The sequence below is a fragment of the Chiloscyllium plagiosum genome, unplaced genomic scaffold (assembly GCF_037043375.1).
Source record: "Chiloscyllium plagiosum isolate Xiang-an unplaced genomic scaffold, Cpla_swu_hap1 HiC_scaffold_32, whole genome shotgun sequence".
Lineage (NCBI taxonomy): Eukaryota > Metazoa > Chordata > Chondrichthyes > Orectolobiformes > Hemiscylliidae > Chiloscyllium > Chiloscyllium plagiosum.
Genome location: NW_028270170.1, coordinates 51510802 through 51527758, shown reverse-complemented (window position 1 = coordinate 51527758; position 16957 = coordinate 51510802). Strand labels below are relative to the sequence as shown.

At 45.2% G+C, this 16957-nt stretch overlaps 1 protein-coding gene across 1 annotated transcript in view; it reads left to right on the top strand.

Moving 5' to 3' along the window:
* Positions 1-6409: 6409 nt before the first annotated feature.
* LOC148141827 (putative G protein-coupled receptor 139) overlaps positions 6410-16957 on the top strand; it is a 57108-nt gene continuing 46560 nt past the window's right edge. The window contains exon 1 of the mRNA XM_087977613.1: positions 6410-6623. Coding sequence (XP_087833739.1) covers positions 6410-6623 — 214 coding nt within the window. The remainder of the gene's footprint in view (positions 6624-16957) is intronic.

Sequence of the window (16957 nt, the reverse complement as noted above, 5' to 3'; positions counted from 1 at the left end):
CTGTGTTTGATTTTCCCAGTTGTGCCAAGGGATTGTTGCTAGTATTTCGAGCAGGGTCAGTAAGTTGGGATAGTCAGTTGGGTTTTCAGATCAGTTACATTCTCTTTTGTTTCACTCGGTAATCTTTTAAATAAATCCTGTTTTGTTTAAAACAAAGTGATTGGGCCAGCTCCATCCCTACTGGTGTATCCACTGTCCACCTGCTTCAAACAACCAGCATGGTTCGGGCATGGGCTACTTTGTTGTACAGTTTTGAGGGGAGTCTGGCCTGGTCCATAACATAATTTATGCAGAATCATCAGACTCTCAGCTGTCGGGGTCTTATATAAAACCATCCTCCCCTTGTGGGACCCTGGGTGTGATTGTATGTAACATTGGACTAGTTTGTTATCAACTCTTTATTCAGCTTACAGCCAGTTCTGGGTTTGAATATGTGACCAGCTCACTAGGATAGCTTCTCAGTTTGACTCTGGGTGAGTCAGAGATACAGATGATCTATTTAATTTTGAAGAGTAAGACTGACCTTTTTACAACCTTGTTAAATTTCCGCTCTGTCCTACTCCGAGATGCTGATGTGAGTTACTGATGGGGAGAAACCTGGGCAGGCCACTCACCATCCGACCAAAGTGGAGTTTAAGCTATTCCAACAATGTTTCTGACAAGGAAACATGTTTTTGAAAGCTCGTTGCTATAATGTCGATGTGTATTTTTGCCATACTTAGTCGAGCAGCAATAAGCCTTGCAAGGCGAGTACAGCAGCAGTAATTGTACAATTCCTTCCTCTATGTGCACATTGTACAGAGGAACTACAGAGGCTCAATCTCTCTGCACGGTCTCGCTGATTAATGCTTCACTGGGACAAACCCAAAGATGTCAATGGTTCATGGGCCACTCCAATATCTGAATGAAGATCAGTAATCCTCTCCAAAGACCAGTCTGCACACCTGGTCCAAATCCCAGCCTGAGAGAATTGTGGCTTCTTCATTCCAAGCAGAGACTTGGAATGGAGGTAAATACAATTCCCTCCTCAAAAACATCCAGACTGTTATGGAACTGACCCGACTGTCCAAAGTATATTTTGGAGATAGCCGAGATCTAACTTTTACTATTTTTAAATATAAAAGGTGCTGTGTAGCAGATATGATTTGATAAGTCCATCACTAAGCTTTAATCAAAACACAATTTATTCCTACAACAAGTTAAATTAAAGTATTGGCATAATTTTAATCTATTGAAATACATAACAAGATATGGTATTATTTAACCACAACTGTTCCAGTACTGGCAGCATCCCATAGACACCCCCTGGGCAAAGGGAATTCAGCCACACCATTACTATTATCACGTGCCATCTCTCTCCAGTCCCGTGGTCAGGAATGCTGAAAGAAACAACCTGCCCTTTTTGGTTTCTGTATTTAAGAGGAAGCCTCTCTGAGACATCACGGTACCAGCAGTGAACTGTGTTCAGCTCTAACAGCTAAGACCAAAATCCTCTCTGTCTCTCTCTGTCTCTCTCTGTCTCTCTCTGTCTCTCTCTGTCTCTCTCTGTCTCTCTCTGTCTCTCTCTGTGTCTCTGTGTGTCTCTGTGTGTCTCTGTGTGTCTCTCTCTGTCTCTCTCTGTCTCTCTCTGTCTCTGTGTGTCTCTGTGTGTCTCTGTGTGTCTCTGTGTGTCTCTGTGTGTCTCTCTCTCTGTCTCTCTCTGTCTCTCTCTGTCTCTCTCTGTCTCTCTCTGTCTCTCTCTGTCTCTCTCTGTCTCTCTCTGTCTCTCTCTGTCTCTCTGTGGCACAAGGAATATTCTGGGGATGGATGGGGGTTTTACAAAAGGTGATTAAGGCCAAACATCTGGAATTAACAGCCATGCTGGAGTTGGAGCTGCCTCCTTCTGGGAGGAATGGAGAGATAATTGCAGCAATAGCTCGGTATTTAAATTTGCTGGACACTTTTCTTTGTTTATTCATTTGTGGGACTTGGGCATCACTGGCTGGGCCAGCATTGATAGCCCATCCCTATTTGCCCTTGAGAAGGTGGGGCTGAGCTGCTGCCTTGAATCACTGCAGTCCACTTGCTGTGGGTTGACCCACAATGTCGAAAGGGAAGGAATTCCAGGATTTTGACCCAACAACTGTTAAGGAACGGCGAGATATTTCCAAGTCAGGGTGGTGAGTGGCTTGGAGGGGAACTTGCAGGTGATGGTGTCCCCAAGTACTTGCTGCCCTTGTTCTTCTAGATGGAAGTGGTTGAGAGTTTGGAAGGTGCTGTCTAAGGATCTCTGGTGAAGTTCTGTGGTGTATCGTGTAGAATAGTACACACTGCTGCTACTGAGTGCCGGCGGGGGAGGGATTGAATGTTTGTAGAAATTGATGGAAATGCCATCCGAACCTTGCGGGATAGAACACAGAACATTCCCAGCGCAGTACAGGCCCTTCGGCCCTTGCGCTGACCTCTCATACCAATCTGAAGCCCATCCCACCTACACTATTCCATGTACGTCCATATGCTCGTCCAATGACGACTTAAATATACTTAAAGTTGGCGAATCTACTACCGTTGCAGGCAAAGCATTCCATACCCTTACTACTGAGTAAAGAAACTGCCTCTGACCTCTGTCCTATATCTATCACCCCTCAATTTAAAGCTATGCCCCCTCGTCCTCGCCTTCCCTATACTTGGAAAAAGGCTCTCCCTGTCCACCCTATTTAACCGTCTGATTATCTTATGTCTCTATTAAGTCACCTCTAAACCTTCTTCTTCTCTCCAACGAAAACAGCCTCAAGTCTCTCAGCCTTTACTCGTAAGACCTTCCCTCCATACCAGGCAACATCCTAGTAAATCTCCTCTGCACCCTTTCCAAAGCTTCCGCATCCTTCTTATAATGCAGTGACCAGAACTGTACACAATACTCCAAGTGCGGCCGCACCAGAGTTTTGTACAGCTGCAGCATAACCTCATGGTTCCGGAACTCAATCCCTCTAATAATAAAAGCTAAAGCACTGTATCCCATCTTAACAACCCTGTCAACATGGGTGGCAACTTTCAGGGATCTGTGTACCTGGACACCGAGATCTCTCTGCTCATCTACACTACCAAGAATCTTACCATTAGCCCAGTACTTTGCATTTCGGTTACTCCGACCAAAGTGAATCACCTCACACTTGTCTGCATTAAACTCCATTTGCCACCTCTCAGCCCAGCTCTGCAGCATACCTATGTCTCGCTATAACCTACAACATCCTTCGTCACTATCCACAACTCCACCGACCTTAGTGTCGTCTGCGAATTTACTAACCCACCCTTCTACACCCTCATCCAGGTCGTTTATAAAAATGAGAAACAGCAGTGGACCCAACACTGACCCTTGCGGTACACCACTAGTAACTGGACTCCAGGATGAACATTTCCCATCAACCACCACCCTCTGTCTTCTTTCAGCAAGCCAATTGCTGATCCAAACTGCTACATCTCCCACAATTCCATTCCTCCGCATTTTGTACAAAAGCCTACTGTGGGGAACCTTACTGAACGCCTTGCTGAAATCCATATACACCACATCAACCAGTTTACTCTCATCTATCTGTTTGGTCACTTTGTCAAAGAACTCAATAAGGTTTGTGAGGCACAACCTACCTTACACAAAACCATGCTGACTATCCCTAATCAAATTATTATTTTCTAGATGATTATAAATCCTATCTCTTATAATCTTTTCCAACACTTTGCCAACAGCTGAAGTGAGACTCACTGGTCTATAATTACCAGGATTGTCTCTACTCCCCTTCATGAACAGGGAAACCACATTTGCTATCCTCCAGCCTTCTGGCACTATTCCTGTAGACAATGACAATTTAAAGATCAATGCCAAAGGCTCGGCAATCTCCTGCCTGGCTTCCCAGAGGATCCTAGGATAAATCCCATCCGGCCCAGGGGACTTGTCTATTTTCACACTCTGCAGGATTTCTAATACCTCTTCCTTGTGAACCTCAATCCCACCTAGTCTAGTAGCCTGTATCTCAGTAATCTCCTTGACAACATTGTCGTTTTCTAGAGTGAATACTGTCGAAAAATAATCATTTAGTGCTTCCCCGATCTCCTCTGACGCCACACACAACTTCCCACGACTATCCTTGATTGGCCCTAATCTTACACTCGTAATTCTTTTATACCTTAAATACCTATAGAAAACCTTAGGGTTTACCCTGATCTTATCCGCCAACAACTTCTCATGTCTCCTCCTGGCTCTTCTGAGCTCTCTCTTTAGGTCTTTCCTGGCTACCTTGTAACCCTCAAGCACCCTAACTGAGCCTTCACATCTCACCCTAACATAAGCTACCTTCATCCTCTTGATCAGAGATTCTACTTCCTTCATAAACCACGGCTCCCGTGCTCTACAGCTTCCTCCCTGCCTGACAGGTACATACTTATCTAGGACACACAGGAGCTTTTCCTTGAATAAGCTCCATATTTCTAATGTGCCCACCCCCTGCAGTTTCCTTCCCCATCCTATGCTTCCTAAATTTTGCCTAATCACATCGTTATTGCCTTTCCCCCAGCTGTAACTCTTGCCCAGTGGTATACACCTATCCCTTTCTATCACTAAAGTAAACATAACAGAATTGTGATCGCTATCACCAAAGTGCTCACCTACTTCCAAGTCTAACACTTGGCCGGACTCATTACCCAGTACCAAATCTAGTGTGGCTTCGCCCCTTGTTGGCCTGTCTACATACTGTGTCAGGAAGTCCTCCTGCACACACTGGACCAAAAATGACCCATCTATAGTACTTGTACTATGTTTCCAGTCAATATTTGAAAGTTGACGTCCCCCATGATAACTACCCTGCCCCTCTCACTCCTATCGAGAATCATCTTTGATATCCTTTCCTCTACATCTCTGGAACTATTCGGAGGCCTATAGAAAATTCCCAACAGGATGACCTCTCCTTTCCTGTTTCTAACCTCAGCCCATACTACCTCAGTTGACGAGTCCCCAAGCATCCTTTCTGCAACTATAATACTGTCCTGAACCAACAATGCCACATCTCCCCCTCTTTTACCATCTTCTCTGTTCTTACTGAAACATCTAAACCCTGGAACCTGCAACAACCATTCCTGTCCCTGCACTATCCATGTCTCCGAAATGGCCACAACATCGAAGTCCCAGGTACCAACCCATGCTGCAAGTTCACCCACCTTATGCCGAATGCTCCTGGCGTTGAAGTAGACACATTTCAAACCAACCTCTTGCTTGCTGGTGTCATCTTGCGTCCCTGAAACTTGATTTCGGACCTCCCTACTCTCAACCTTTTCTATACTTGAACGACAGTTTTGGTTCCCATCCCCCTGCTGAATTAGTTTAAACCCACCCCAATAGCATTAGCAAATTCCCCCCCCAGGATATTGGTACCCCTCTTCAGACATTCCCACTAGTCTCAATTCCCAAAGAGACTGTTGAAAAATAAGGAAAAATAAATAAATTTATTACCTTACCATCTGGCGCACAGGTCGTTTTTTTTTGGTAGGAGGAGGAGGATGGGTGGGAGACACTACCCGAGTAGTGTTTCGGGTAATGCAATCACACAAATAGGTCTTCCCCGAAGTCCTTCGCTCCTCCCTCACACCTCTCGGCAAATGGATGGCTAACATTCAATTGAAAATGAAGCAGCTTAAGTTAGAGGCAAAAGACAGGGAAAGGGCATCAGAAATGAAACTGTTTGATTTATGATTAAAAGCAGAGGAAAGCAAAAAAGAATAAATTGCTTTAGCAGAAAAAAAGAAGAGGGGAGAGGAAAGAAAGAAAGCGAAGGAGTTTGAACCTCAGAAACTGGCTCTTTGACAGAAAGTCAGCTTAAAAGGATAGAGATTGGGATTAGATTCATTGGAATTCAGAAGAATGAGGGGAATTCTTACTGCAACATGGATACGATACAAGTAGAGAGAATGTTTCCACTGGCCGGTGAAACCAGGACAAGAGGGGCATCGCTTCAAGGTTAAAAGGGAGCAGATTTCAGACTGAATTGAGAAGGAGCTTCTTCACCCAGAGGGTTGTGAATCTATGGGATTCCCTGCCCAGGGAAGTAGTTGATGCTATCTCAGTAAACACGTTTAAAACTAAGCTAGTTTTTGTTGAGCATTAAGGGATATGGTGAGAGGGCGGGTCCACGAACAGATTCACCATGATCTGATTGAGCTGTGGAGCAGACTCGAAGGGCCGGACGGCCTACTCCTGCTCCTGGGTCAAATGGTCTAATGAGATGAAGGAAAGCTTAGTGAGGAAGACAGTGAGGATGAGCCAAAGGCCTGGGGAGGATCTGTCTAAATATATTCAAGCATTGCCTCAATTTGATGAAAGGATGAGGAAGCCTTTTTCATCTCATTTGAAAAGGTGGCTGAACAAACGCAGTGGCCAGGGACCATGTGGGTTTTCCTGATCCAAACAAAACTTGTAGGTCACGCTGTCGAGGTATTTGCATCACAATCAGAGGAGGAGGTACATGGGGTGTATGAGGAGGTGAAGAAAGCCATTTTAAGCGTATGTGAGCTTGTGCCCGAAGCCGACAGACAGTGTTTCAGAAATCGAAGGAAGGATCCTGATCTAAGCCACACCGAGTTTGAAAGGATCAAACAAAGTAATTTTGACAGGCGGATAAGGGCATTAAAAATAGAGCCAACCCTTAATGTTATTAGAGAGACGATTATGTTGGAGAAGTTCCCAAAGCGGTGAGAACTCGTATGAAAGAGCAGAGTTTAAAGCAGCAAGAGTAGCAGCTGAAATGGCTGGTGATTATGAGTTGGTCCATAAATCAAAGTTTGGCTTCCAAAATCCATTTCAATCCGTGAGGAATAGATATTGGGGCAAAGAGAAATCCTCACGTGGAAAGGGAAGGGTAGATCCTGGTGAAGATCATAAGGACAACTTACCCCAGGGTGAAAAGGAAAGAGAAGTTAAAAAGCTCCAGTGTTTTCACTGCAATAAAGTAGGCCACATGACATCAGTGTTAGTGGGTTAGGAAAAGCACTGAGAAGCCAGATGTAGAAAAACAGGATAAGCTGGAGAGTTGTGTTGGAATGGTAACAGAGAGCACAGGAGAGGCTGGAAAGCTGCACCAGAATGTACAAGCTGGTCGGAGGTTGGTTAAGGAGGAAGTGGGCTGAAAATGTGTTGCTGGAAAAGCGCAGCAGGTCAGGCAGCATCCAGGGAACAGGAGAATCGACATTTCGGGCATAAGCCCTTCTTCAGGATTTCCTGAAGAAGGGCTTATGCCCGAAACGTCTATTCTCCTGTTCCTTGGATGCTGCCTGACCTGCTGCGCTTTTCCAGCAACACATTTTCAGCTATGATCTCCAGCATCTGCAGACCTCACTTTCTCCCCTTCTTAAACCATACACTTGTGAAGGTAAAGTTTATTCGCATAGGCCAGGAGCAGCAGGTAAAGCGGTTACAATATTAAGAGACACAGCACCCTCTCAGTCTGTGATGCTGAAGGATGAGGAGATATGTACCTCTAAAGGACTATTGCCAGAAAAGGGGCTAGTAACAGGAATTCACTGAGACAAGAAGCGCTCAATCATCTAACCTGAGGGTTAGAGTGTGCAGTGAAGAGTGGGGAGGCCGTGGTAGGAGTACTGGACAAACTCTCAGCTCCAGGAATACAATTTGTCCTTGCAAATGATCCAGCTGATTCACTGGTAGGAGTGCTGCCTACTGCGGTTGAAAAGCCAGTAGAAAATCAGGCAACTGGACTATTGCATAGTCACACATCCTGGAATTTTTCCCAACTATGTGGTAACGAGGTCACAAAGTCACCAGTGGAAACAGGAGAGACCAAACGGTACAGATAAGAAAGTTGAAGTGGAATGAGCAGAGACCCTGTTGGATCAGATGGTGGGACAAACCAGGAGCAGATAGGTGACACAACTGACATTTTTAACTGAGTTACAGCAGAAAGATGAAAATTTAAAACAATTGTATCAAAAGGCATACACAGATAATGAATCCAAATGTATCACTGAATGTTACTATCTTAAAAATGATGTCTTACTGAAGAAATGGAGACCATCACACATTCAGGCCGATGAGAAATGGGCAGAAGTTCAGTAAGTTGTGTTGCCAGTGAGTTAGAGAAAGGTGGGACTGTGGGTGGTGCATGAGCTACCTCTCGGGAGTCATTAGGAGTGAGAAAAACACAAGCTAAATTGCAAAATGATTTTTTTCTGGCCTGGACTGCACAAGGATGTAATTGAATTTTGCCAGACATGATGTGTAGGAGCTGGTGTTGGATTGGGGTGGACAAAGTTAAAAATCACACAACACCAGGTTATAGTTCAACAGGTTTATTTGGAAACACTAGCTTTCGGAGCACTGCTCCTTCACCAGGTAGCTAGTGGTGTGGAACCATAGGACACAGAATTTACAGCAAAATATCATTGTGTCATACAACTGGTGCGATATATTGAACAAACCGAGATTGATGTTACGTCTGTTATCTTTTAGAATGGGTGCAAATTTCAATTTATTAATATGTAAATTTATTAATATGTAAATCTGAGAACTTCTTCCAAGTCACATTCCCAAGATAACTTAAGGTTTTGTGAAAAAAAAAGGTGCCATCTCAGCTCAGTGCAAAGGTGTGAGGTTAGAGACTGGAAGTGTTCCAATGTTGAGTCAGACTGGTTCTATTTCCAAAGTAGGAATGTACAAAATGTCACGTGGATTACATTGCCTACCTACGGATTGTGAGATTCTTGAACAAAATAGAATGTATCTGCAAATACAATTCTGCAAATGCACTCAGGAGGTTCCAATCAATATTAGGGACGTTGAAGTCACCCATGACAACAGCCCTGTTACTTCAGCCTCCCAATCTGCTCCTCCATATCTCATTTGCTAGTGGGGGGTTGATAGCAAACTCCCAGTAAAGTGACTGCTCCTTTCCTGTTTCTGCCTTCCACCCAGACTGACTCTGTGGACAAATCCTCCTCAATGACCTCCCTTTCTGAAGATACTGTGATACTATCCCCAATTAGCAATGCCCCTTCCCCACCTCTTTTACCTCCCCCTCTAATCTTTTTGAAATATCTTAACCCTGGAACATCCAGCAACCATTCCTGCCCCTGTGATATCCAAGTCTTCGTAATGACCACAAGATCATGCTCCAAGTACTGATCCATGTTCTAAATTCATCCCCCTTATTCCTGACACTTTGTGTTAAAATAGACACACTTCAACCAATTACACTGACTGCAACTTTGCCCTATCAACTGTCTATCCTTGCTGACAGGCTTCCTGCATGCTGTATCAGCCAGGATCGTATTGAATAGAGGAGCTGGGCCGAATGGCCTTCTCCTAGTCCTATTCTCTGTTTCAGGCAGCAAGGTCAGGGGGAGGGGAGGGGGGAGAGGATGATGGGATTGTGTACAGTTTCTGCAGGGGGTGGGGTGACTGGTCAGAGCTCTAGGGAGTTTAAGGGGTTGGGGAGGATGAATTTGGGACGGGGTGTATGGTTAACTAGTTGGGTTAGTTTAACAGTAATCCAGGTGTTAAACCAGGTTTGTAACTGTCCGACCTTTCCTGGGGAAACCTCTGAATTCTGTCCTTTTTAATGGATTCTTCTGAATGTTCCCGACAAGGGGGAATGGTCCATCTGAATCTTCAATTTCTCAGGTAATTCCCACAGAGTCTGCTGTATCTGAAATCCATCTGCTCCCAGTGTATCCCACCAATCTGTGCTGCTGCATCAATTAACTCCCTCAGAGTCTGAGCCACTTGCTCCACCCCCATCGGCTCGGACATTCCCCCAAAACCCCGACAGACAGAGAATAGCCGCATCAGGCACACTCCACTGACCCTCCTCAAAGGCCAGGCTAGTGCTGCCTGTCGGTGCATTACTCCTTTTGCTCTTCCCATCCCTCCCTCCCCATGTTTTTATATGTTCAGCCACTCCCCTTCACAACTGTTATTACTCTGAATCCCAGTGTTGCTGCCTCTCACTCTCTGAGCAGCTTCCCTCCTGCAGTAATGGCCCCAGTTTGAGTTTTAATGGATGTTCCCCCCCCAGTATCGACCATCTCTGATGGACAGCCCTGAGTGTCATACAGCAGGATCTCTGCCTGATTTCTGTATCTCCCTGGACTGATTGTACTGACCTACAGGGCTCTGCATGGTCCACTCTCAGACTGTAATGACACAGAGCCCGTGACCACCTGACGCTGTCAAACTCTCTGAGCAGTTACCCTTGCCTTACTGTCCTGGGACTGATGGTTGTCTCCACTAACTGAGAGAGTTCCTGTCCTTAGATTGAGACAGGCTCGTTCCGTTTGAAGATTATGCAGTTTGATCTCACTTGTTCACACTGTGCCAGTGTGCACAGCAAACAATGTCCAGTACCAGTGCTCCATGTCCAACTTCCCAACTGACTCAGTGAACACAACCATCAAAAACCAACTGCCAGGCTCAGTGTCTGCACTATAGGGTAGGGCAGGGCAGGTGCACTGTGAGATTTTAAACTCTGGCTGAAGCAGAAAAGCATAGAACACAGAACAAAGAACATGACAGCACAGTCACCTCTCAACCTCTTCTCGCCAACGAAAACAGCCTCAAGTCCCTCAGCCTTTCCTCATAAGACCTTCCCCCCATACCGAGCAACATCCTAGTAACTCTTCTCTGCACCCTTTCCAAAGCTTGCTCATCCTTCCAATAATGTGGTGACCAGAACTGTGCACAATACTTCAAGTGCAGCCACACCAGAATTTTTGTCCAGCTGCAGCATGACCACATGGTTCCAAACCTCAATCCCTCTGTCAATAAAAGCTAACACACCATCTGCCGCCTTAACAACCCTATTAACCTGGGTGGCAACTTTCAGGGATCTATGTACATGGACCCCAAGATCTCTCTGCTCCATTTACACTCCCAAGAATCTTACCATTAGCCCAGTACTCTGCATTCATGTTACTCCTTCCAAAGTGAATCACCTCTCTCTTTTCTGCATTAAACCCCATTTGCCACCTTTCAGCCCAGCACTACAGCTTATCTATGTCCCTCTGTAACCTGCAACATCCTTCAGCACTGCCCACAACTCCAACGACCTTAGTATCATCCGCAAATTTACTAACCTCTCCTTCTATGCCCTCATCCAGGTCATTTATAAAAATAACAAACAGCAGTGACCCCAAAACAGATCCTGGTGATACAACTCTAGTAACTGAACTCCAGGATGAACATTTCCCATCAGCCACCACCCTCTGTCTTATTTCAGCTAGCCAATTTCTGATCCAAGCTGCTAAATCACCCTCAATCCCATGTCTCCGAATTTTCTGCAATAGCCTACCGTGGGGAACCTTATCAAATGCCTTAGTGAAATCCATATATACCACATCAACCACTTCATCCTCAATGTTTGGTCACCTCAATAATGTTTGTGAGGCATGACCTACCGTTCACAAAACCGTGTTAGCTATCCCTAATCAACTTATTCCTTCCTTGATGATTATAAATCCTATCTCTCAAAACCCTTTACCCACAACTGAAGTAACTTCACTGGTCTATAATTACCAGGGTTTTCTCTGTTCCCTTCTTGAACAAGGGAACAACCTTTCCTATCCTTCTGGCACTATTCCTGTCGACAATGACGACATAAAGATCCAAGCCAAAGCCTCAGCAATCTCCTCCCTGGCTTCCCAGAGAATCCTGGGATAAATCCCAGGGGACTTATCTACTTTCATACTTTCCAGAATTGCTAACACCCCTCCTTATCAACCTCAATCCCAACTCGTCTAATAGGCAGAATCTCAGTATTGTCCTCGACAAGGCTGTCTTTTTCTGTGTGAATACTGACAAAAAATATTCATCTATCTCTTCTCCTATCTCCTTGGACTACACACAACTTTGCATTATTGTTCTTGACTGGCCCTAATCTTACTCTAGTCATTCTTTTGTTCCTGATATGCCTATAGAAAGCTTGAGGGTGTTCCTTGATCCTATTTGCCAAAGACTTCTCATGTCCCCTCCTTGCTCTTCTTAGCTCTCTCTTTAGGTCCTTCCTGGCTAACTTGTAACTCTCAAGTGCCCTAACTCCCTAACTGAGCCTTCATGTCTCATCCTAACATAAGCCGCCTCCTTCCTCTTGACAAGAGCTTCAACTTCTTTGATAAACCACGGCCCCCTCACTCGATCACTTCCTCCCTGCCTGACAGGTACATACTTATCAAGGACACGCAGTAGCTGTTCCTTGAACAAGCTCCACATCTCAATTGTGCCCATCCTGTGCAATTTCCTTTGCCATCCTATGCATCCTAAATCTTGCCTAATTGCATCATAATTGCCTTTCCCCGAGTTATAACTCTCACCCAGCAGTATATACCTATCCCTTTCCATCGATAAAGTAAACATAACCGAATTGTGGTCACTATCACCAAAGTGCTCACCTCCCTCCAAATCTAATACCTGGCCTGGTTCATTACCCAGTACCAAATCCAATGTGTCCTCGCCCCTTGTTGGCCTGTCTACATACTGTGTCAGGAAATCCTCCTGCACACGTTCGACAAAAACTGACCCATCTAAAGTACTTGAACTATAGCATTTCCAGTCAATATTTGGAAAGTTAAACCCCCCATAACACTACCATGTTACCCTCGCTTCTACCCTGAAACATCTTTACAATCCTTTCCTCGACATCTCAGGAACTATTCAGAGGTGTACAGAAAACTCCCAGCAGTGTGACCTCTCTCTCCTGTTTCTAACCTCAGCCCATACCACTTCAGTAGACAAGTCCTCATCAAACATCCTTTCTGTTACTGTAATACTGTCCTTGACTAACAATGCCAGACCCCCCCCCTCTTTTATCATCTTCTCTGTTCTTACTGAAACATCTAAACCCCAGAACCTGCAACAACCATTCCTGTCCCTGCTCTATCCATGTCTCTAAAATGGCCACAAGATTGAAGTCCCAGGTACCAATCCTTGCTGCAAGTTCACCCACCTTATTCCAGATGCTCCTGGCGTTGAAGTAGACACACCTCAAACCACCTTCCTGCCAGCCGGTGCACTCTTGCAACATTGATACCTTATTTCTGACCTCACTACTCTCCTCCTCCCGGACACTGGAACTACATTTTAGATTCCCATCCCCCCCGACTGAATTAATTTAAAACCTCCCAAAGAGCATGAGTAAATATCCTCCCCAGGATATTGGTACATCTCTGGTTCAGGTGTAGACTATTCCATTTGTAGAGGTCCCACCTGCCCCAGAATGAGCCTAAATTATCCAGGTATCTGAATCCCTCCCTCCTGCACCATCCCTGTAGCCAAGTGTTCAACCGTGCTCTCTCCCTATCCCTCGCCTCACTAGCACAAGGCCCAGGTAACAAACCAGAGATAACAACTGTTTGATCTGGCTGGAGTTGGGTGCACTTCCTGCAGTTGTGCTCAGCTGGAACATGAATGGTGTCTCTCACCTCAAACATCCCACAGGGGGAACACTGTGCTACATGCACTACCATCCCAGCTAACTTCCCTTCTGAAGGAATGATTGAGGGCAAGAAAGGAAAGTTTGATCCTGTGAATACCCGAGGAAGTACAAACTGAGCACCAAGAGAGTAATGAAGGAGCCTCTGATCTGCCTCTTGTCCAGCCTGGCAGCTGTCTGCCTGGCCCTGTTTGGAAGCCTTTTCAGAATTTCCTTGGAAAACATTCATTTCCAGAAATTTCCAAGGTACAAATGTGGCATTCAGCTGTAACCCAAAAAGAAAGGATTCCTTGTAGCAGTGATTCGAGACAGCCCAGACACAAGCTGAAAGGATCATCAAAAGGAGTGAGGATGGAGATACCCATTTGATAATTAACAGGAACTGGGAGCTATCAGAGAATACCTGGGAAATGGTCAACTGAAGTTTTAGATGTGGTCTGAAATTTCACAATAAAATTGATTGTCCTCATTAAAGTAACATCTGATCCATAAGACAGGTTCAGAACGAGATGATGGTGTTACTGGACAAGCAGAAGGAATTCAACAGAAGCATTATCTGGGTAATGAAGGTTTTAGCTGCAGACTCGCTCATTGTAATTAGTTATTTTGAAAGATTTGTTGAAACCGAGTGCACAGTGTCAGAATATGAATTGCAACATTGCATGAAGCTGAATTTTACGATCAAGGGAATTATTACTTGGATAAGAGTTAAATCTTTACCAAGTAGGAAGGAGGTAGGGTTGGTGTTTAAGTGTTATATATGCTTCAGGTTTTGCATGACAACTCACCACAGTCAGTGAAAGGATGGTAATTCTGTGTAAAATAGAAGGAACAAACCATTTCTGCACAAAGCAGTTTCAATTCAGATTCTCTTACCGTTGCACTTGAAGCCATGAAAAGGCTGAATAGCTGGGGTCCTAGCACAGATCCCTGTGCCACCTCACCAGTTACTGCCTGCTTACTCAAAAAGGACCCATTAATGCCTACTCTCTACCAACCAGTCTTTAGGAAGTTGGTGAATTTAGAACCTGCTCAAACTGGACAGTATGTTTAATGAGACCTAATTACTATCAGCAAAACACCAAGCAATGTCATGAAATGTTCTTGAAATAGTGGGTGCATTGGTGGTCACCTTCCAGGATTCTATGGTCTCTGGAACAGTGCCAGCAGGTTGGAGGGTGGTGAATGTTTCTGCAGTACTTTATAACAGCATTTATTAAGCAGTGGCAGGGTCAGACCGAGTCAGTGGGAATTTATGAAGGGGAAATCATGCTTGACAAAGCTGTTAGAATTCTATGAAGTTGTAACTCAGAGTTGACAAGGGGGAGCCGGCCAATGTGGTATATTTGCCCTTCCAGAAAACATTTGAGAAAGTCTAACATAAGAGATTATTGTGCAAGATTAAAGTGCACAGGATTGGGGGAATTCTATTGAGATAGATTGAAAACTGGTTGGTAGAGAGTAGGGATCATGGGTCCTTTTCAAATTAGCAGGCAGCACGGTAGCACAGTGGTTAGCACTGCTGCCTCACAGCGCGAGAGACCCGGGTTCGATTCCTGCCTCAGGCGACTGTCTGTGTGGAGTTTGCACATTCTCCCCGTGTCTGCGTGGGTTTCCTCCGGGTGCTCCGGTTTCCCCTCACAGTCCAAAAATGTGCAGATTAGGTGAATTGGCCATGGGAAATTGCCCGTAGTGTTAGGTGAAGGGGTAAATGTAGGGGAATGGGTCTGGGTGGGTTCCTCTTCGGAGGATCGCTGTGGACTTGTTGGGCCGAAGGGCCTGTTTCCACACTGTAACTAATCTAGTCTAGGACCCCAGCTATTCATAACATATAGTAATGATTTGGATGAGGGAACAAAATGTAACATGATACCAAGTTGGGTGGGAGGGTGAAATGTAATGAGGATGCAGAGATCCTTCATCATCACCTGGACAGGTAGGGGGAGTGGGCCAATCAATGGCAGATGCAGTATAATATGGATAATTCTGAGGTTATTCACTTTGGAAGCAAAAACAAGGTTGCAGATTCCTCCCTGAATGGCTGTAAATTGGGAGAGGGGAGTGTGCATTGAGACCTGGGTGTGCTTGTGCACCAGACATTGAAGGGAAGCATGCAGGGGCAGCAGGCAGTAAAGGAGGGCAATGGGATGGAGGCCTTCAGTGTGAGAGGGTTTGAGTACAGGAGCAGGGATGTGTTGTTGCAGTTATACAGGGCCTTGGTGAGGCCACACCCAGAGTATTGTGTGCAGTTGTGGTCTCCTTTTCTGAGGAAGGATGCTCTTGCGCTTGAGGGAGTGCAGTGAAGGTTTCCCAGGCTGATTCCAGGGGATACCGGGACTGATGTATGAGGAGAGGTTGACCAGGTTAGGATTGTTTTCACTGGAGTTCACACCAATGAGGGGAGATCGCACAGAGATGTCTAAAATTCTAACCGGACTGGATTGGGGAGATGCAGGGAGGATGTTCCCGATGGAGAGTGTGTCCAGAATCAGGGGTCACACCCTGAGGATTCGAGCTGGGTCATTTAGGACCGAGATGAGGAGCCATTTCTTCACCCAAATAGAGGTGGGCCTGTGGAATTCATTACCACAGGGAGTAGTTCATTCCAAAACAGAGTGTATTCAAGAGGTGGCTAGATATAGCACTTGGGGTGAATGGGATCAAAGGTTATGGGGAGAAAGCAGGATTATACTATTGAGTTGGACAATCAGCCATGGTGGTGATGAATGGTGGTGCAGGCTCGAAGGGCCGAACGGCCTCCCCCACTTCGGTCTCCTATGTTTCTGTGTAAATTGTAATAATACTGAATAAAGTTTACCATAACTTGAGCAGTAATAACCAGCAGATGTGTTGCTGACATTGCCAGCTGGATGACAGGAGTACAGGTCACAAGGTTACAGTGACCCTGAGACAGGATGAGTATCGTCAGCACATTGATTGTTAAAGAGAAAACAATGACAAATTAGAAAGTTGTCATGAAGCATCCTCTTTTTGTTCATCAGACAGAAAAAAAAATAATGTTTAGCACAAAACCAAGATGGCAGATCATCCTTTCACTGAGATGAGACAATACTCAAGATCAATACCATCCCCTCAAGTTTATACAAAGTTCAAGATGCAATACGTCTCACAATCAGATATTTTCAGGATTCAGGCCACTTTGCTGGCTCAAACAAAATCTCTGAAATCACTACATAGCAAATCCCCCTTTTACTGATATCTGGTGCCTTTCGATGTCACATCCTGCTTCGTGTCTGATGGCATCTCCATCCCTCAGTACAGAATGGACCCTTCACTTTGGGACTGTGCACAACTCGGACTTAGACAGCACCACAGACTTTATAGAATCCCCACAGTGTGTAGACGGGCCTTTCGGACCAACAAGTCCACACCGACCTTCCGAAGAGGAACACATCCAGATCCGTTCCTGTACCCCATATTTGCCCCTGACTAATGCACCGAGCCTATACATCCCTGAACACTATGAGCAATGTAGC